The 21,958-nt window shown below is 39.5% G+C and overlaps 4 protein-coding genes across 4 annotated transcripts; 1 reads left to right on the top strand and 3 right to left on the bottom strand.

Annotated features, from left to right (window-relative positions):
• Positions 1-4,342: 4,342 nt before the first annotated feature.
• On the bottom strand, positions 4,343-5,221 carry LOC121770612 (ethylene-responsive transcription factor 1B-like). The gene has a single exon (XM_042167370.1). It carries the CDS (start codon positions 5,023-5,025, stop codon positions 4,441-4,443), a length of 585 nt encoding a protein of 194 aa, XP_042023304.1. The 5' UTR covers positions 5,026-5,221; the 3' UTR covers positions 4,343-4,440.
• An 8,140-nt stretch (positions 5,222-13,361) lies between these two features.
• LOC121792376 (rubisco accumulation factor 1.1, chloroplastic-like) lies at positions 13,362-14,908 on the top strand. The gene has a single exon (XM_042190293.1). The coding sequence runs from the start codon at positions 13,424-13,426 to the stop codon at positions 14,774-14,776; it is 1,353 nt and encodes a 450-aa protein (XP_042046227.1). The 5' UTR covers positions 13,362-13,423; the 3' UTR covers positions 14,777-14,908.
• On the bottom strand, positions 14,813-16,073 carry LOC121792378 (peptidyl-prolyl cis-trans isomerase CYP19-3-like). Its single transcript, XM_042190296.1, has 2 exons — positions 15,951-16,073; positions 14,813-15,456 (listed from the first exon to the last, which is right to left on the bottom strand). The coding sequence occupies exon 2, from the start codon at positions 15,453-15,455 to the stop codon at positions 14,931-14,933; it is 525 nt and encodes a 174-aa protein (XP_042046230.1). The 5' UTR covers position 15,456; positions 15,951-16,073; the 3' UTR covers positions 14,813-14,930.
• A 938-nt stretch (positions 16,074-17,011) lies between these two features.
• LOC121792377 lies at positions 17,012-21,594 on the bottom strand. Its single transcript, XM_042190294.1, has 6 exons — positions 21,343-21,594; positions 20,929-21,206; positions 20,075-20,370; positions 19,885-19,974; positions 17,584-17,921; positions 17,012-17,510 (listed from the first exon to the last, which is right to left on the bottom strand). Exons 2-6 carry the CDS (start codon positions 21,113-21,115, stop codon positions 17,246-17,248), a joined length of 1,176 nt encoding a protein of 391 aa, XP_042046228.1. The 5' UTR covers positions 21,116-21,206; positions 21,343-21,594; the 3' UTR covers positions 17,012-17,245.
• Between the last annotated feature and the right edge of the window lie 364 nt (positions 21,595-21,958).

Raw genomic sequence — 21,958 nt, 5'->3', positions numbered from 1 at the left:
GGTATCAGATTTGATTGCTTGAAGGGGGCCAAGATCAATTGAACTCAAATTGTTATAATAAAAATCTAAAATCTTAGAGGTACCGGCTAATTTTCATTTTGGATCCAATACCTTTGCAATCAAAAACACGGTTGGAATCTCATTGAAATACTTAAGCCATTTTTCAATCATATAATATAAAACACATATTAATTCAGGTGAATATGAAGCATTTTTCATTGCAGTTTTAAAACCAAGTGATATATACATGCAATGCTCTAAAACACGTACATCGGTGCAATAATAAACACCCGATAATTCAACAGTAGCATTTTTGAAATATTTGAACAATTTAATTAAAGCGACGCTATGTTCCCAACAACTATGTGAAAGATATAGATCATGTACGGGATATGTTTTAAAAAAACCACATAAAGAATCTTTATGCGTCAAAGTAGAATTCAAACAATCATATGTTGAATTCCATCTATGAGACACATCCAAAGTAAAATTCGTATATCTAACATTCTTTTGATGACAATATTTCTTCCATGCTTTGCTAATAGCTGGCTTTTGATGGATTAATCTAACTGCAGTTCTAATAGGACTAACATGCGTTTGCCATAATTCAAGCGCATTTTGTACACATAAATTTAAAATATGACATATGCATTTTTGATGAAAATACTTACCTCCAATTACCGGAGAACAAGCCGCAATCAACTCGCTAATACTTGCGGTGTTAGCAGTTGCATTATCAAAACCAATAGAAAATATCTTGTTGCAAAATTGAAACTCATTCAAAACTTATATAATCAAAGAAACAATTTCTGGTGCAGTGTGTGAAGTTTCAAATTCTTTAAAACCTATTAAACGCTTGTTTAAAGTCCAACTATTGTCCACAAAGTGAGCCGTAATGCCCATGTATGAATGACGATTAAAACAATCAGTCCACACATCAGAGCTAATGTTCACTTTGTGGCCCAAGTTAACTAAATAAAGTGCTAATTCAACCTTTTTTTCTCTAAACATTGCCTAACGGTAGATCGTTGAACGATCATTCTACCTATTCTTTTGATAGCTACGTTTAAACCACTTTGCATAGTAACCTCAAATTTTTTGTCATCATAAACGTTAAAAGGAAAATGTTTCATTGCTGCCCATCTAGTCATAACATCAGAAAAAAAAATTGATCATATTTAAAAAGAAGCGTACCTGACGAACCCGAGCCACCGGGTTGGAAGTTTAGTTGGGTTTGGGTAGAGGTAGTGCCGCATTCTACCGGATGCTTTGTCACCAAATGGCGACGGAGGGTGCCATATCCCCCACCACTCGAGAATTTGTACACTTTATCGCAATAGTTGCAATACGCATGAAACGCCGACGTCTCTTCTTGAGAGTGCGGATCATGAGGACTTGGAATCACCACCGGGACCTTCTTGTAGTGTTTGACAAAAATATAAGATTTCAAAGCTTTTGTCGTGTTAGTGGGTGGAGGGGGAGGCATCTCCTCATTTCCGTCGGTGCTAGACTGAATACGAGAATGAGATCTATCATCGTTGTTGTCCGAGTCCGATGATATAGACACGTCGTACTCGTCATTTTGTTGGGAACCACCGCCCCCGCCCCCAGCTTGATGCATTTCAGCGAGTAACATGACCATCCTATGATCTTCTTCTATCTTATGAAATTATGAAATATGAATTGTAAAAATAATTTTTCATTACTTACTTGCAGGCGTTCAGCCTGCACTCGGGAAACCTCTTCCATAATAATTTCTCGACGACTAGGTCTCCTTGATTTTGAGGGATGACTAGTACTTTGATCTTGGGCAATTCCCTTGCCCCGATCACCATGTCCCGGTCCACCACGAGAAGAAGACATAGTGATAAATGAAAGTAGTATGGATGAAATATGTATGGAGCATGGAATAAGTGGTAAATTACGAGCACAACAACAAATGTAGTAGTAAGTAGAAACTAGTAAACAACTTGAGCAATTAGAGAGAATGAGGAGAGAATAGAGAAATGGAGATTGAGAGAAGGAAATCCTTGTTAACACAAGAATGGGGTTAGTAGAAATGAGGGGGAAGTGGGGTATTTATAGGAGTAAAATTGGAAGAAATAAAAAAAATTGAAATTTCAAATTTGGCAGAAACCGGCGGTTCAGTCCACGGTTTTCTGACAGAAACCACTGGTTTCTGACCGAAAACCGGCGGTTTCTGATCGGTTTTCAAGCCTACACACTGCACCCTACGACCTGCCACCTGAAAAGTCACCGGAACCGGCGGAAACAGGCGGTTTTCGTCAGAAACCGCTGATTTTCTGCAACCCTAGCCTGCACCCCTACGGACCCTAGCCTGAATACCGCAGTTGGAACCGTTGAACTGTCGGTTCAAACCTGCGAACCGCCAATTCTGAACCGCCGGTTCACGGTTTAACAATACCTCGACCCTTAACTAGCCCGTCTGAACCGGCAACCTGCCGGACGGTTCAAACCGCCGGTTCCGGTTCATGAACCGGCGGGCCCGAACCGGCAGTTAACGCCGGGCCGATTCAGTTTGTGCATGCCTACTTTTAGGGTTTACCTCAACTCTACAATACGCCGAAGAAAAAAATCAAATTAATCTTCTTTCGCTTTTGCTGTGATTAATCTTGTGTAATTTTTGAATACATGTTCAAATTTTGGTGAGATTTTAGATTGGAAATATGATACAAATATACATAACCATTACTCCCGCCATCAACGAAATAACGCCATGCAATTTTAAAGTGTCCACAATTAATTAATCATTACTTTTAGTATTTATAGTAAATGGATTACATCCTTTTATAAAATTATATATGAGTTTTATATTTCATTAATTTTTTTTACCTTTCTTTATAAAATTAAATAATTTCATAAAATTTATATGATGAAGTCAAACGAGTTACTCCCTCCATCCCACAATAAGAGTCACTCTTATTGTGGTCACGTATTTTATAAAATGTAAAGAACAGTGAGCTGAAAAAGTTTGTGGAATATGAGACTCACTTTTTTATATTAGTTTTATAACAAAATGTGAATGAAGAGAGTTAGTGGAACGTGAGACATAGTTACTATTTATGGTAAAAATAAAGTGTAACTCTTATTATGGAAGAACCAAAATGTAAAAGTGTGACTTCTATTATGGGATGGAAAGAGTATTTAATTGTAGAAGGGAATAATATTTATTTAGATTCTTATAATATTATAAAATGAAAAAGAAAAGATTGATGACATCCATGCATTCGTAATCCAATAGGTTACATCATTCCACTTAGGGCGATTAGAATTTGCAAAAGTCAAATGAGAAATTATTCAACATTGGGGTCATACTGACCGACAAAATACAAGAAAATCAGGTCCCACCCAATAATAGAATCCTTTGATTCTATAAAATGCACCATGTCACATCATTCAACTCCCATTTCAATCAGGTCAACACAAACATTACTATGAACTATGAGCTTGGATAATTCCTTTATAAAAATTAAATATAGATCAGCCATGAATGCAGAGTTTATAATTCAAACAAATTGCAGAACTGATACGACCTGTGTACGCCACATTTTAGTAGTGCTTGTTTGTCACTGTACAAGTGCCATATATATTTAAAAAAATAGGATTTAACATATAAAAATATACTAATATTTTATGTAAATAATATGATCATTTTCACAGCTTGCATGGCACCCTGTCCAGTTGGCAAATAAAATATATAAATATCTCACATGTTGAGAAAGAGCTAAAAATATTATCAATACATTTTCATGAGCTACTCAACTTATCACTAATTGTTCCTAAGTTAAAATTTTAATACTCCTCGTCATACATTAGGGCTGACAATTTTTGGCACGACACGATAACAAGAAGCGAACCAGCACGAAATTAATGGGTATGTGTCAAAGCTTATTGGGTTATTGTGTTGACACGATAACGGCACAAAAATTTCGTGTCGTGTTCGTGTTAAACGTTAAGAAATAATATTAATAAATTATAATATTATTATTTTTTATCATGTCGTGTCATATATTTGTAGATATTGTGTCGTGCCGTGTCATATATTATCAGATCGTATTATTATAATGTCGTTATTGTGTCGTGTCATATATTTATTGTTATCGTGTTGTGTTGACCTCATGTTCGTGTCTGGGGGTAGCAGGTCGTGTTCGTGTTTATTGTTATTGTGTCGTGTCGACACAATAACGACACAACACACACGATTTGCCACCCTATCATGCATTATAAAAATTGTAGTAGTCCACAATCCACATTAGAAGAGAAGAAAATCGGAGGGAAATTGAATTATAGTATCATACATATATTTATAAGTAGTACAAGACCTAATAGATAAACAACATAAGGAAGCACAATGGATCAAAAATGTATTGTCTTTCACATTAATCGATTCAATTATGAAATTGTCTATAGCATGTGTAGTTAATAATATGAAGAAGTTGAATTTTCAGACAAAGCGAGCAACTCCTCCAAATAATCCGACCCCAAATCCTCCAAAACCACAACCTCCTTCTCGGCCGCCTGCTTCTCCTCCTCCTTCTTCTTCCGGCCCGCGGACTTCCTCTGCATGGAGTGCCGCCTCTTGAGCGCCAGCACCGGCGAGCACCCCTCCACGACCCCGCCGCTGTACCCCATCTCCCGCAGCGACTCCCACACCACCTCCGCCGGGTAGTTGAGCACCGCCGCAGCCCCTCGCATTGCGAAGGCCGCCTGGTCGTAGGCCAGCGCCGCCTCCTCCGCCGTGTCGAACGTCCCCAGCCACACCCTCACGCTGTTCCTCGTCGAGTCCCTTATCTCCGCCGCGTACTTCCCCCAAGGCCGCCTCCTCACTCCCCTGTACATCACCTCCTCCGCCGCCGTCTCGGCCGCTCCCTCCGCCAGAACTCCGTACAGGAGCATCTCTTGAGAGTCGTCTTCGTTGAAAGGTAGACTTCCGCCAAACGACGGCGTTTCAGGAGAGAATGTGGAGGAGGAATATTGGTAATGATAATTGGCTGAATAATCCATGGTATCTCGGAATCAAAAGAAATGTGTTTAATGTGAGGGATTTCGATGTGCGTATAAATAGGGATGTGGAATTAAAAGAGTTTGAATAACTTCTGAGTCGTAGGTTTGATCAGTTCTTGTTAAGACAAGTGGGATTTGGTCGTACTGGTTTTAAGCTGCTGTGCCTGTGGGATTTATTTATATACAGGCGGGAAGATGTGAAGAGAGAGATGATTATAAATAATTTTTGGCCAAGAGAGGAGGAGGTTTATTACTATTATTTGAGCTCTAAATTGAGTGCACGTGGGTCAAAGCACATGGCGGCGTTTAACCTTTGGTGGTGACGTGACTTTATGACGTCATATACATGATTTTTATTAAATATAATACTTGTTGCCTGTAGGAGTATATGACTTAGGAGTGATGGTGGTTCAGATTTAAAGTTTAATTTTGCAGTTTATGCTTGGTATAGAATTTGGTTTATAAATGGACAGGGACAGGGTATAGTTGAGGGAGCTGCATGGAGACAGTTTGGGTTTATTTAAAATTCAAAATCACCAAGTATTCATCTTTTTGTTTTTGTTTTTGTTTGAATTAAACAACTTGCTTAGTGTTGTTCATTTCGTTTAATGTAGTAATGCATATCCCTCCTCAAAATTTTTTTCATTGTGTTAAATTTGAATATAGATGTAACTAGCTACAAAATGGTTTGAAGTTTAGCACTTCACACCAAAGTTAGAGAATTAGCTCATTTATCTTAAATTATTATATAAAATCACAATAGTATTACAAATCTGAACTAATTACAAATTTGATAATATACTACTCCTTGGGTTGCATATTAGAGTCATATTTTCTCATATCGGCCTGTCTCATAATAAAAGTCACATTTCAATTTTATCATAAATAGTAAGTAAGTTCCACATTCCACTATCGCATTTCACTTATATTTTATTATAAAATCAATATAAAAAAGTAAGCATCATATTCCACTAACTTTTCTAACCCATTATTCTTTACATATATTAAAATCCGTGCTCACACCAAATGTGACTCCTATTAAAATCAGGTGCCTTGTGGGTTAATTCGATAATGACACAAACTCAATAAAACTTGATCAAACCATATTAATTTCGTGCGTATTCGTATCGAATTTTTATATCATGCTCATGCCTCATTGGTTATAGCCTATTGAATTGGAATATATTTTTTTCCATTATAAATATTGAATTTAAAAATTAAAATGTTCGCGGTAATTCAAAGATCAGTTTGATTAAACTTGTCCACTCTCGCAAGAAATGACGTTCTATAGTTAAAAATAAATTAAAATAAGATGAATTGATGGCAAAATAAAATGATTTGATGAGTGAATTTGTGGTGGTTTGACCATGTGATGGCCACAATTTTGCTATCGCCTATTACTATTTGTGGTCAAAAGTTTTGGTATGATGCATATGATGATGGTAATTGAGGGCCACGTAACGGCTAAAACTGTATATTTATTTTTTTTAATTACTTTAACTTTCTCTTTAACATTGGATTGATTAATTAACCAGTGTGAATCAGACAACCGAGATTAAAATATTTAATTCCACGTAATAACTCTATGTTTGCAAAAGTAATCATGGAATTTTAGCCTTTTGATTTTGTGATTTAGTGCGTGATTATAATAATCATAGGTGAGTAAGTGTACAATTTGGATAAATGATGTATATGTAGCTAGTGCTCTTTGTCCTATTATTTCACACTTTTTTGAATTAGGAAAATGAGAAATGAACCTCTAGTTATATCTCTTTTTTATATTCACTCTCATCATAAGAATTGAACCTCTAGCTAGTTATACATATCTTCACATTCACTGTCGTCGTGCATTATTTTCTAAAAGCTAATTTTTCCATATGCAAGAGTGTCTAGACATTTTCAAAATAAAAAGAAATTAATCATAATGCAACAAGTGGGCTAATATTCAATTCTAATATTTGACCAATAAGAGCCAGTATTCAGCTCACTCCTTTTGCTCTATATATAAAGTAGTAACATATTGATTGGGAGGGTGCATGCACCAAAATCACATTCATTTAACATGTGAGTGCGAAATTTAATGATAAAAGTATTATCTTCTTTTAGTTATTATGAAAGATGATTCTGATTGGCTGCAAAATATTGATAGGACCTATTGGATTCTTAATTCCCCGTCCACATTTGGACTACAGAGATAGAAAAGAAGTACTTAAAAACTTTACCGACAATCTTAAACAATTATGTTTTCATACCCTTTACTTTGCAATTATTTATTCAAAGAAGAACTTATTTTTTCTTCGTAACATTAGAAAATAGTTTGAGAAAAATAATTGATAAATATAGGGTATAGTATACCATTCATTTATGACAACAAGAGAGTTAATTCAATTGGATATTGTAGCCATGTATGTCCAAAAATTAACTGAGAAAAAATGTAGAACCAGACTTTTCTTTTAGGTCAATTACAATTTACATTTTACAATATATTATTGGTCAATTCAACTAAGTTATGATTAGACATGAAGATTACTGAATTACTAGTTATTATTTATGAAAATAAATGCGTAAATATTCAGGAATTTCGCAACTCGTATATGAATTTTGGCTTCTCGTGAATGAATAAATTACATAAGTACAAACATTCTGCTAATTATATTGTAAAATTGTACAGTTGCCATTATATTTACCCATTAATAATAATTATTATTATCGTCGGTGTCTCCATCTAATTAATGAAAGTTTTGACCAAGTTGAAAGACGGTCAGCATATTTGGGAAGATTTTGAAAGTCTTTAGAAGTTCCAAGTTTGGTAGTCAAAAGTTCCAAAATATGATTAAAAATAAATACTAATAAAATAGTGGGAGATTTGAATGGCAATGGATCCACTAAATATGATTGCAACTTTCTCATTTATTTTGTCTGCCCTTCATACAGCATATCAAACATTAAAGTGGTCTCAAAGTAGTTATATAAAATCAAACGAAGTGATCATTTAATCCAAACTTTGTTGCAAATTAGGCAGTTGAATACAAAGTTTTCCTGAGCAAGTGCACGTGTGGTGATCAATTCAAAATGGTGTATCATAAAAAGTGATGTTTTGACCAAAATCGACAAACTTATTTCTTGGGGCAAATTCTCCAAAAATATCATTAACTTTGGTTAAATTTTGATATGTCTTGCTTGTTTTAAATCAATCATAAAAATGATGAATTTTATTTAACATTTTTTTTCTTAATTTTCTCAAGTAGCGTAATTTAGTGAAATTGTATTTAACTGACATTCAAAAAATTCACCTGAGGATAATACAACCTATAAATTTTATCTTTTGCATCGTATAACAAATTAGGGCACCCGCAATGGGGCGCCCGATGGCACGCCCTATGGCTTCCATCGTCCTCGGGCGCGGACGATGACCCCATTGTGGGTGCCCGCCATCGTCCGTCCCCTTCGTCCGTTGCCGATCCATAGGGCGTGCCCTATGTCGCGGACGATGGCCTATCGTCCGCGCCATTGTGGGATCGGCGGAAAATGACGCGGACGATGGCCTATCGTCCGCGCCATTGTGGGATCGGCGGAAAATGACGCGGACGATAGGCTATCGACCTCGCCATCGGGCGCCCCATTGCGGGATCGGCGGACGATGGTCGCGGACGATGACATGCGTTTTCGATTTTTGGTATAAATACCCCTACCCCACCTTCATTTCTAACGTTTCATTTCACGATTTCACTCTCGAAACTCGAATTTTTATTATTACTCCGAAATGGATTCAAGTCCCAAGAGTCCGATGTTTGGGGAGGCTCGTTGGTCGGGTACAGAACCGGATGAATATCGACCGTTCGACGACAACACGCAGTACGATCCCGAATTCAGCACGAAATCGTACAGTTTGGATGACATGGAGCCGTCTCCAAACCGACCCGCAGCCTCCTCCCGCCGCGCCGCCGCCCCTTCCGCCCCCGCCAAAAAGAAGCGGGCCCGGCACCGCGCGCAGAAGTTGCCACCTCCGGGAAATTGTGAAGAGTACGCCCCCGGCAGTACGAACTACCAGCCGGATGAATCCCTCATATTGGCGAGGTGTTGGGTAGACATATCGGAGGACCCGATATTCGCGAACAATAAGAGGCAGCAGGCGTACTTGGAACAATAAGAGGCAGTAGGCGTACTTGGAGCGCATCGCCGAGCGCTACAATGCGGCGAAGCCGCCGAGCGCGTACAAGCGGCAACGGGAGCAGCTACGCAAGCACTGGGATCAGTTGAAGAAGGAAATCAACCTGTTCTCGTCGGAGTACGAGAAGTGCGCGAGGGCCTAGGGGAGCGGCGATAGCTTGAGCGACGTGCGCTCCAAAGCGTTGTTGTCGTACCAGTCCCTGTACGGCGAGTTCAGGCACGAGGCCATCTGGGCGCTTTTGAGGGACAAGCAGAAGTTCCAAGGCGGGATTCTGCACACCGGGGCGTCAAAGAGGACGAAGAACATCGAAGCTGGTGGTTATACGATCGGTGAAAGCGGAACTCGTCCGGTGGACTTCAACCGGTCGTACGAGGACATTGAGTGTTCCGGCACACTGATGTCCTCCCTGCGTCCCATAGGCGTCAAGGCTGCGAAGGCCAAGGGGAAGGCTGTGGCGACATCATCCTCGACCGTTGCCGACCCATCGCCGATCGAGGTCCCGCTCCCGACCCCGCACCCGTCGACCGCCACGTACGAGAAGTTGGCAACAGCCTCGATGGCGAGGACGTTGTTGCAGACGCACAAAATGCTCAAGAAGTGTACAGACCCCGCCGAAGCCGAATATCTCCGGGGGTTGATTGATGAGTTGCGCCGGAAGTTGGGAATTGCGTAGATTTTAGCCAACTCAAAACGTGTAACTTTTGTTTAATGAATGCAATCTTCGTCGGTTTTTAGTTAATCGTTGTTTTTTAATTTAGTTTGCATTACATTTTTTTAAAACATTTACATTAATTAACAAAACAATAATATAACATTTAAATTAATAACATATATGGCGCGCCTTAGGGCGCCCCATTGCAGGTGGGGGTAGGAGGATAAAACTGATGACGTGGCACGCCATAGGGCGCGCCATTGCTAATGGCCTTATTCAACTATGTCATTAATTTGGAACATGTGAAATCAACAACATATTATAAATAGTAAATCAAATTTATTGTCATAGGAAATTGAGAAAAAATATTAAAATTCATTATTTTTACTGTAGAATTCCAAAATTATGATTTTATCATTAAAAGTTATGTCCTTATGGAATGTTTATATGAGGAGTATCAATTTTATAAACATGGTAAAAATAAAAAGACAAATGTAACCTAAGGGTCGTCGGTTTTACAAACCAGCGAGTAGGATGGCATCAAATTATGACTGAAATAGATACTCATAAAAGTAGTATTCTCGAAAGAAATTGTTTATTTTTTGCTGCATCTTGTTAGCTAGAGAGGTTATTTGATTTTGGGTTTCAATTAACCCGGTTTATAAGTTGGATTTATCCAATTCAAGCTCTGTTAGAGTAGGCAATGAAATAATTTAGGTTAGGCTTCTTATCTAATCTACTGCTAAAGTTGTTCGAGGTGGGCTATTGGGCTTCTGAAGCCCAATACTTTTTGAATAAGTTCGGCTATTATGTTAAATAAAATGTTTGCGTCCAAAATCTAATACAGTAGTATTCATTATTCAGCCTCATTGACCATTGGTATTCAATATGTTTATTTAAAATAAAATTTGGATGTTGTAAATAAGTGGCGACATAAATATGTAGCAAAATTAGGGCCACAGTAGTATTTAAAATTTTGAGGTGTTGCTTTTGAATATGAGATTTATGAAGATAAAGTAATTATATGTATAATTTTGTTATTAATTTTATTCAAATTTGAGGTCATTTTCTATGAAAATTATTTGGATGTGAATTTCAGTTTGAAATTTTAATAAATTCAATTATGAATGTTTTTTACATTATTTCTGTATGACTCGGCACGAGTTTTAAGAAATGTGAAAAAAGTGAGTGAAAAAAGTTAATGGAAATATAGGTCCCACATTTATATATTGGTTTTATAATATAATGTGAGTGTAATGAGTTAGTGGAATGTGGGGACCATTTATCAAAAATGGAAAAAAAGTAAAGTGGACAACATTTCACGGACAGACCGAAATGGAAAAATTGGACAACACTTCACGGACGGAGGGAGTATTATTTTCTTTTCAAACAATATCATTTTAACACTCGCTGCTTTTCCCTACGTTAGCATTTTCGGCAAACACGTCAGCATCAATATGCAAATAATTTTGGGAGAGAAATTAAAAAAAACTCAAAGTTCATATATTTAGATTAAAAAATAAAAGCTCATAAGAAAAACTAGAACATATTAAATGTTAATGTATTTACATGCAAATAACAATGAATTTACATGCAAATAACCCTAAAAGCAAATAGAAGTCCTAAAATTGATTAAGGGCATCAGCAGTGGGGCGCCCTAAGGCGCGCCACGTCATCAGTTTTATCCTACTTCCCCCTTATCTGCAGTGGGGCGCCCTAAGGCGCACCCTATGGCACGCCACATCATCATTTTATTGTTTTGTTTAATTAATTTAAATGTTTTCAAATAACAAGTAACGAGTAAATAAAAAACGTCTAAATAACAAATGGTGACGCATTAATAAAAAAAGTTACACCATTCAACTTTAAAAAAAAACAACTAAGTCGGTGCAATTCCCAACTTCCGACGCAGCTCATCGATTAACGCCCGGAGATATTCGGCTTCGTTGGGGTCGGTACACTTCTTGAGGGCCTTGTGCGTCTGCAATAACGTCCTCGCCATCGACGCTGTTGCCAACGACTCAAACGCGGTGGCCGTCTGGGTCGGGAGCGTTTCCGGGAACAGAGATGGGTTTGCAGCGGTCGAGGATGAGGTCGCAGCCGCCTTCCCCTTGGCCTTCGCAGCCTTGACGCCGGGAGGACACCAGTGTGCCGGAACTCCCTTCATCCACGTACGTCCGGTTGAGGTCAACCGGGTGATTGTCGCTGCCGCTGCTCGTGTAATCACCAGCTTCGGTGGTCTTCGTCCTCTTCGGCGCACCAGCGTGCAGAATTCCTCCTTGGAACTTCTGCTTGTCCCTCAAGAGCGCCAGATGGCCTCGTGCTTGAAGTCGTCGTACATCGACCGGTACGACAACGGCGCTTTAGCGCGCACGTCGCTCAAGCTCTCGCCGCTCCCCTGTGCCCGCGTGGACTTCTCGAACTCCGCCGCGTACAAGTTCACTTGCTTCTTCACTTGATCACAGTGCTTGCGGAGTTGCTCACGTTTGCGCTTGTACGCGGTCGGCGGCTTGGCCTCATTGTAGAGGTCGGCGATGCGCTCCCAGTACGCGCCCTGCCTTTGGTTGTTTGCGAAAATCGGGTCTTCCGATATATCTACCCAACACCGGGCCAAAATGAGGGTTTCGTCGTCGGTGTAGTTCGTACGGCCGGGGGCGTACTCATCGCAATTTCCGGGAGGCGGCAACTTCTGAGCCCGCTGCCGATTCCGCTTCTTTTTTGATGGGGCGGAAGCGGTCGCGGTGGGTTCGGGATCGGGATCGGAAGACGGCTCCATGTCAGACAACCCGTACGATTCCGTACTGAAATCGGAATCGTACTGGGTGTCGGCGTCGAACGAACGATATTCGCCGGGTTCTGTAACCGGCCAACGCGCCTCTCCGCTAAACATAAGACTATTGGGACTTGAATCCATTTCGTAGTAATTATGTAAATGTAATAATAAGTTTCGAAAGTGAAATCGTGAAATGAAATTACAAATGAACTCTATTTATAAAAAAACGAAACCGCATGCCATCGTCCGCGTAGCCCACAGTGGGCCGGACGATGGCCTATCGTCCGCGGCCATCGTCCGCGTAGGCCGCAATGGGGCGGACGATGTCCATCGTCCGCCCTATACTCCGCGCCCTTAGTATAGGGCGCGACGATCGTCCGCGGCCTATGTCACGCACCCGCAATGGGGCGGACGATGGCGGGCTCGAACGATGCTCGCCATCGGGCGTGCCATCGTCCGCCCCATTGCGGATGGCCTAATAAGATTTGAATTTAGTTTAAATTAGATAGGTGAAGTAAAAATTCAGTAGAAAATAGTAGGTGTTAATACAAGTAAAAAAGCAGGGGAAAATAGAAATATGATTATTATCATAGTTAGAGATAGTAAGTATATAGTGGGATATACTGCTTTGATGCCAACTTAAAATAATGTTGCGTCCGCTACGTGATTGTGTTATCGTAAATAATAAGAGACCATCCAATCCAATCCAAGTAAGATAGGAACCACTTGTTCAATTCCATCACAATACTCACATATTTATCATCAACGGTAAAGAGGATAACGTTTCTCTCTATCCATCACCATGGTGTCCGTCGCCGCCCCTAAACCCTTCCTCTCCACCCCCTTCCTCCACCTCCCCCTCCCCTCCTCCCCTCCCTCCCTCCACAAGCCCCCTCCCAAACCCCTCTCCATCTCCGCCCTCATCATCCCCGGCTCCCGCAACTACAACCAGAGGCAGCCGCCGCAGCAGCCACCGCAGGAGGTCTACCAGCCCTACCGCCCCCCGCCTTCTCCCCTCCCCGCCCGCTACCGCGACCTCGACACCATGGGTCGCCTCGAGATCCTCACCCACCGCCTCGGCCTTTGGTTCGAGTACGCCTCCCTCATCCCCTCCCTCATCTCCGAGGGCTTCACCTCCTCCACCCTCGAGGAGATCACCGGCATCGCCTCCATCGAGCAGAACCTCCTCGTCGTCGCAAATCAAGTCCGCGACTCCCTCGTCGAGGCCACCGACGCCGACACCGTCGCCTACTTCAACAACCCCGGCTACCCCGAGATCCTCTACGAGATCCGGATTCTCAACACGCCGCAGCGCGCCGCCGCCGCTCGATTCATCATCACGCACGGATTTGACGCCAAAAAAGCCGGGGAATTGGCTAGGTCGATGAAGGATCACCCGCGCCGCTGGGATGAGAGAGGCTGGGAGTTTTTTGACGGAAATATCCCTGGGGATTGCTTGGCTTTTATGCTTTTCCGCCAGGCGCACGAGCATAAAACGGCGTCGTCCCCGGATTGGACTGCGCAGGCTTTGGAGAAGGCTCTGGAAATGGTGGAGACGGAGCGGGCGCGGCTCAGAGTGCTCGAGGATTTGGAAGGGAAGGAGGATGAGGATGTAGTTGAGGATGAATTGGCACAGGCGCTGCGCGTGCCGGTTGTTCGGCTGGTGTACGGGGAGGTGGCGGAGTCGACTTCGGTGGTTGTGCTTCCCGTGTGCAAGGCGGAGGGGAGGGAGATGGAGCTGCAGGAGGCGCCGTGGGAGTGTGGAATGGGAGGGAATTTCGGGATCGTGGAGGCGGAGAAGAGCTGGAGTGGGTGGGTGGTGCTGCCGGGGTGGATGCCGATAGCAGGGCTGAACAGGGGGGGAGTGGCGGTGAGGTTTGAAAAGGCGAAAGGAGTGCTGCCGTGGAAGGATAAGAGGAAGGATTTGAATGAGGAGATATTGGTGGTGGTGGATAGAGGCCAGAAGGAGGTGGAAGCGGAGGATGGGTTTTATCTCGTGGTGGGAGGTGGCAACGGGAGCGGCACCGAGGCCTTGAAGGTGGAGAGAGGCGTCAAGTTGAAGGAAACCGGGGTGGAGAAGAGCCTCGGCATGGTGCTCTTGGTGGTCCGGCCGCCTAGAGATGACATTGAAGATCAATTGGTTGATGACGACTAGGTCATGAGATGTAATATTTTGAAGGGGTGTCACAGCTTTGAAAGATAAGATAGATATCCATATTGTTTTGTAATACAATGAAACTTTGTTACAAGTGATAATCAAAGGAGAACTTATGTTGATTGCTACCAATTTACATACAAATCCTAATAAATTAATCTTCAACAATCTGACCACAATCCTCAATCAAAACAGTGGAGGAGGGCGTCCCAGCATCGGAGCCAACTTTCTCCATCTCCTTGACTACGTTATAGCCATCCACAACTTCCCCAAACACGACGTGCTTCCCATCAAGCCACGAGGTCGTTGCGGTGGTGATAAAGAATTGGGAGCCATTGGTGTTTTTACCAGAATTTGCCATGGACAAGAGGCCTGGCTTAGTGTGCTTTAGAGTGAAATTCTCATCGGCAAACTTGGCTCCATAAATGGATTCTCCGCCAGTCCCGTTGCCACGAGTGAAATCACCGCCTTGACACATGAACCTAGGGATGATGCGATGAAAGGTAGATCCTTTGAAATGCAGTGGCTTCCCGCTAGATCCAATTCCTTTCTCGCCGGTGCACAGAGCTCGGAAGTTCTCCGCGGTTTTTGGAGTTGTGTCGGCAAAGAGCTCCATCACAATGCGTCCAGTTTTCGCTTTACCGATCAATATGTCGAAGAAAACCTTCGGGTTCCTCATTCTGATCATGAAACAGATATTTAACGAATGAATATGTTGATATAGGATCTCAGTTCTTCATTCTAAAATCAAGAAGTTGCAAAACGACACAAACTATCTATTAAAGCTTAAACGATCTCAGTTGCATCACTAATTCAAATCCTAGATTTTACTTCTTGCTAGGAAGATTCGAGCGTACATTCTTCTCTAGAATGTAGAGGAAAATTGAAAATCAATTAACATTTCCTAAAAGAGTTCAAATCCAATACTAACGAAAAACAATGAAAATCCAATTGATCCAACAAATTTAAGATGTATATCGAGTGAAAAATCCTCCAGATGATGGGATACAGATAAAGAGGATAAAAAATTACAGGACAACATTTAATGTCGCACAATTATTGAGCTCCATAGGCTTTCAATTTACACCCATGAAGCCTTCGATCTGTGCTTCGCTTTCTTAATACTGAAACGATAACAGCGTATAATCAGCCCTAGAAGAAGAGTTTGAATTACCTGAGAGTTAAGTTTGAGACAAAAATGAGAAGGAAGACGATGACAACTGACAAGTGAGGACTCGAATGTGATATAAATATACAGGAGGTGGCTGCGCCATGAATTTGGGTTTTTAGGGTTTTAGAGTTTCTACTTTTCAAGATACACCTTTGGCTTTCTTGTATTTTCACATTGCCCCTTCATTTTTTTCTAAACTGAATTAATCCTATAGCCCATACCAGTTTTGTGACATTGTACCGATAGAAACACTCATGATAAATTTTAAGTAATTAATTACTTGAAGTTTGAAATTTATATATTAAATTAAATATTTCATTTTTATTTTTCTTTTACTAATAATTAAATATTGAGGGAACATCTTTTTTGGTCCACGAACTTTACCAAAGTATCATTTTAGGTTTGTGAACTTGGAAAATATCATTTAAGGTCCATCAACTATGAGTTAATATCATTTGAAGTACTTTTTACTATTTCCAAGTTTTTTTAGATGAAAATACCCCTCAATACCTTAAAGGGTGTATATTTTTAATAAATTTATCATATACTCATATTTTTTTTATAAATATCTTTACAATATATTTTTGACAAATTTTCTAAATATAATTTGACCTTTAATATTATCATTTAATTTTGTGACATGCAAGAAAAGATCTTTATTCAATTTTTTATTATTAAAGAAAAGTTCTTTATTCAATTTTTAAAAAAAACTAATATAAAAAATTGAAAAGCAATTTTAATTGCATGTCACAAAATTAAGTGATAATATTTAAGGTCAAATTATATTTAGAAAATTTGTCGTAAAGATATTTATAAAAAAATGAGTATATGATAAATTTATTAAAAATATATACACTCTAAGGTATTTCCAAAAACTTGAAAATAGTAAAAAGTACTTCAAATGATATTAATCTATGGTTGGTGGACCTCAAATGATATTTTTAAAGTTCACGGACCTAAAATGATACTTTGGCAAAGTTCGTAGATAAAAAAAGATGTTCTCTCTTAAATATTTCATTTTTAATTATATGAATCTATTGATCTGAATCTGACCAAAGAAGAGATATTTGAACTTAAATCTTGATCCATTGAACACGATACATAACATAACTACCCGGAATATAACTCTTGTACTACTATAATGTTGCCATACTTTCCGAAATAAAACTAAAATGTGAGAAAATAAATAGGCTCATATTTGAGGCAAGAAAGTTGGGAATCTGATAATCCAGTTAGTATTCATGAATACATAATCTAACTCTACTACCTGCCGATTAAGAATACAGGTGGCAATGACATCAACCAAGCCATTGTTGACATTTACGGTCTCCGCTGCCTCCGACAGAACGCCGGATGCTGATCTTCTCGCCTGCGTATTTTTGCTGGAGCCACTCGAAAGCATTCACATCCAGTTTCCCGGATACGGACTTCCCTTGCTTCCTGCGCATGTGAAGCTCCTTGATCGAACCCCAGAGTTTCTCAATCGCATCCCTTTGCCCAGTGGCGAATCTTGATATATTATCAAATGCGTGCTTTGCCAAGATGTCGATGGCTGTTTGGCACCTAAAAGAGAACACAAAATTCGCATCAAGCAAAAGTTTCTACATTTAGTACGGAGAGTAATCAGAAATCTTACCATGGCTTTTGGTATCTCTTTGCAGCAGTCTCTAAGCACAGAAGCAATGCTTGTCTCTGCAATTTGAGGAATCTCCCCTTCTCGTCGTCTTCATTTCCACTATGGGATGATGACTCCTTTTTCGATTTTTCTTCTTTGGCAGGTGCATTTGATATAAGGGCATCCAATCCGAATGGATCAGACTCTTCCTCTACACCATCTTCCTTTTTTAGCTGTGCCTCTGCATTTATCTTCTCAGTCTCATCTTTTAATGCAGCAGCTTCTTCTATATCATCTTCTTTGGTTGCAACTGGAAGAGCGGATATGGCTTCTTTTATTCTCCCAGTTGCCTTTGAGAACTGAAAAATGATCAGGATAAGGAACTTTAAATATAAAACTAAACATATTATCCAACCAACTTAACTAATGTGACTATCACAAAATTCATACAATAGCCATGTATCTAGCTTATGTGGGACTGAATTGAACAAAGTTTTATGAACTCAATCACGAACACTAACTTACTTACGTTAAAACTAGGTTAGAGCTCACCAACCACTAAGCATGGCAACATTAAGAATATTATACCTACTGAACATCTTATAGACTACAATTTGTCTGCACATATTAAAAATAGCATGGTAGTATGCAATATGCACGCTATCAACTTGCTGAATTGGATCCAGTTTCCAAATGAAAGTAAGCTTTCAGAAACACTCTGAACTCACCATACTAAGATGCATCCTTAAACTATTTAACATTCCAGTTGCGCTCATAAACTAGAGGTGTTCAGTACTAGCCTCAGATATAGTATAAATTACTACACTACTGGTTGAATAAATGGTAGCAGCAAGCGCTTCCCGTAGCTGAATGAAACACTAGAAACAATAAGGTTTTTTATATTCCCCCTTTTTCGTTTCATATCCTACCCTTTTGATTATGCCTCTTACTGCACTAAATGTTACCTCCATTTAACCACCATGACAATCAGAGTTAAACACAACCTTCACCTCATGCTCAAACATCAATGATGACGCTGAGTAGAGTTCTACCAAAGCAATGTATTGGCTATTTGTGTACAGGATGTTGTGCTCAAGGTGTAGGGATAAATGGCGGAATCGGAATAATGTAAGTGGTGATTGTGTCATGAAGTGCTACTGCAGAAATCTAAAGTTAGTGTCATCTGAAGGCAGTGAGCACTGATAGTTAGGTAGGGAAGGGGCCAAGTTTAGAAATCACATAAATATAGCTTAATTGATGAGCAAACTGCAAATTATGCACTGTGCTCAATTTTTCCAACATCATGACAAAATCTGCTAACAATAACATTGCACTTAAATGAGGGTAAATCTTATGTTGAGTGGGAGAAAGAATAAGAAATAAATTTCATTTTTATGCTATAAAATAAAAAAAATGAAGAAAAAAATAGCCAAAACACAAGCATACCAAATGCTAAATGACCAATATGAGAGCATGAATGATTATAAATTATAATGTCAAATATTTCTTCACACCAAGCACAGCATTGCCACCTCGGCAAGGGAAGTAGCAAAAACAGGATTGGAGGACATAGGCAGCTACATGCTGTTATAGCAATATCTCCATCACTGATAAACGAAATCAATGAGACCAGTACATAAAAACCAAAAAAAGGGTGTTGTAGACTATCAAGGACTGAAGTAAGGAAGTAGTACTGGAAAACAAACAAGAGCCATCTACTCTGCGGTTACATCAAGGGGGAGTGTAGCAGCAACATCAACATCGTTAATACTAGAAGTATATGTGACTTTCTTCTATGGACATCAAGAAAATTATATATCCATGCCCTAAGGTATTCTTTTAAGAGAGATAAGAGGTGATAATTTTGTCAGGCAACTTGCCAAGCAAAAAAAATTGAAATTGTAATGCGAAGTAAAATGGATTACACAAATGAGGACATAGCAATAAACTGTTCTCTGTGTCATATAAAATATAGTATCAGTATAAGCACATAGAGGAGATGGATAAGTCTTTTTAAGTTTAAATTAACCAACAAATACCCCTAAAATAACCTCTTCAGTCTTCAGTATATCCAATCTAGCTAACCATATCCTCAACTTTTACCTCCAACATACACAAACTAATCCTCAATAAATTATAATCTTAAATGAGGATAAATAAGCAAAATCTTCTAGGTACACATAGTTTGACATATTATCTGAATTTTTTCTGTTGGCTATACTGTTGATTCAAAAAATTAAGTGATATCAAACCACCAAGAATGTTGTAAAACATAGGTATCTAAATAATAAGAGTATAAAAAGCATAAATTTAAACAATTACCACAAAACTGTCATCAGTGAACAGGTCATTTGCCCAAACAGCCCTAATTGTCCATGCAGCCAATAGGTTTTGTTGCTTCTTGTTTAGGCACTGCATGATGTAGATTCAAAATAATTTACATCATTTGCTTCTTCATAAACAGGTAGAGGTATATCAGTATATGTAAAGTCAGAGAAAATTCGATGCTTACTTCAGCTACATCCTGCGCAGCTGTGAATAATGCATGATAATCAGCACGTAGAGAGGGCTCATTGCAACTAGTTAAGGGGGCCATCGCTGCTTCAAGTACCACAAAGAAATATTCACTGGTCGCTTCCTTGATACTACCAGCCTCGATCAACTGTATAGCGAGCTTTGATGCTTTATTGAACTTTGAAGTATTCTTTATGTGCGAAGCTATCTTCTGCATAGCTTCAATTACTTGTTTTTCCGAGGCATCTGTTGTTGTCTTAAACCTCAGGCGTTTACCAGGAGCAGATGAACTTTCTGTGTTGAAAAGAAGTGCTTTTAGGATCAATTCAAAGGTTGACCAGATGACGAATATTCACAGACAGGGGTTCACTTCAATAACATACCAATGGAATAGAAAGTATACTATGTTGTTTGATTGAGCATTGAGCAAGGTTCAAGAAATACGTTATTAATTTAGGTTTTATGCATCAAAAGATACATGAAAGCACGGGAGGATATTAATCATCCAAGCTTCATCCAAATTTTGCATAATCTCAACTAACATGAGAATATCAATAGTTTTAATTCCGTCAACACTCAAAACATGTATAATCATCTTTAAAAGGAATCAACCCAATGGATAAATTATGAGATCCTCAAAAAGAGTCCTAAAACCATAAACCATCACCTACTTTTTAAGAACTTCAAATGTTATCCACACACGCAATACTCCAAAAATTGGATAGAAAAACTTCATAACCCAATACACATAAATGTTCAATCTTTACAGAGAAACAACTTGATCGCCAAGCTAAAAGGGATATAAATAAGTAATAGGAGTACTAAAAATGATTAAATATTAATCAGAAGTACCTTGAGGCTGTGACTCGGGCTGCGACTTAGGCCTTTTGAGGGCGCTCTTTAGCGCCGGAGCAAGAGGAGCCGGCGGCGCAGTGGGTTTGGGCTTAGATTTAAGAGCAGTGGTAACTGGAGAAAGTGCGATTTGTTGAGATTGTGGCGCACTTGGAGGCGGCAAATCATGGAAAAGATCACCAGCCATTATCGGGAGTGCGCGATGCCCAAATCCTCTTTCCTGAACTTGAGTTTCAACGGAATTGAGAGAGTCGGCGTTAGAATTCAATTGCTTTTATCTGCAAAAAGAAAATATTTGAGCGTGATCCATCCATCCTTACCTTCAGACTAGAAATTAGAGAATTTAAGTAATAATTAGCCCTAATTAATTATTTCCTTATTACACTTAGAATTTCCTTTTATATCCCCACTCACCTCTCTATGTTGGCTCCGATCTTGAATCTTGAAATGTGATCTTCGAACTCTAGTCTCTTCCCAGATCTACTATATGTGACGATGAGGCATATGGTGGTTCAAAGACAATTTTTCATCTACAGTTCCATTTCCAAAAGAATTGGTGAAATCAGAACTCACGTTTTTTTGAATCAGTATTATGTCTAAGTCTAACTCAAACAATAAACAAGGAGAAAGATCCCTAAACTAATTCAATAACAAAGGAGTTTGTTCAATTGATAAGTTCAAAGCTTACAATTTTAATTTGGCCACTTTTGATTTGAAAGATGGAAGCTCACAATGTAATACTCCCTCCGTCCCTTAAATTTTGTCACATTTTTCCATTTTCATCCGTCCCACAAATTTTGTCATATTTCACTTTTTACAATTTTTTTAATGGATCTCACATTCCACTAACTTATTCACACTCACATTTTATTATAAAACTAATACTTTAAAAGTAGGACTCACAACTTTTTCATCCCACTTTCTATTACATTTCTTAAAACATGTACCCGGTCAAACTATGACAAAATTTGGGGGACGGAGGGAGTAGAATATAGAGTCATGTGATTAACCATCCTAGTTAGGGATGTCA

The sequence above is a fragment of the Salvia splendens genome, chromosome 2 (genome assembly GCF_004379255.2).
Source record: "Salvia splendens isolate huo1 chromosome 2, SspV2, whole genome shotgun sequence".
In the NCBI taxonomy this organism is placed as follows: Eukaryota; Viridiplantae; Streptophyta; class Magnoliopsida; order Lamiales; family Lamiaceae; genus Salvia; species Salvia splendens.
Note: the sequence above shows the minus strand (reverse complement) of the source record. Positions and strands in the feature narration are given on the sequence as shown.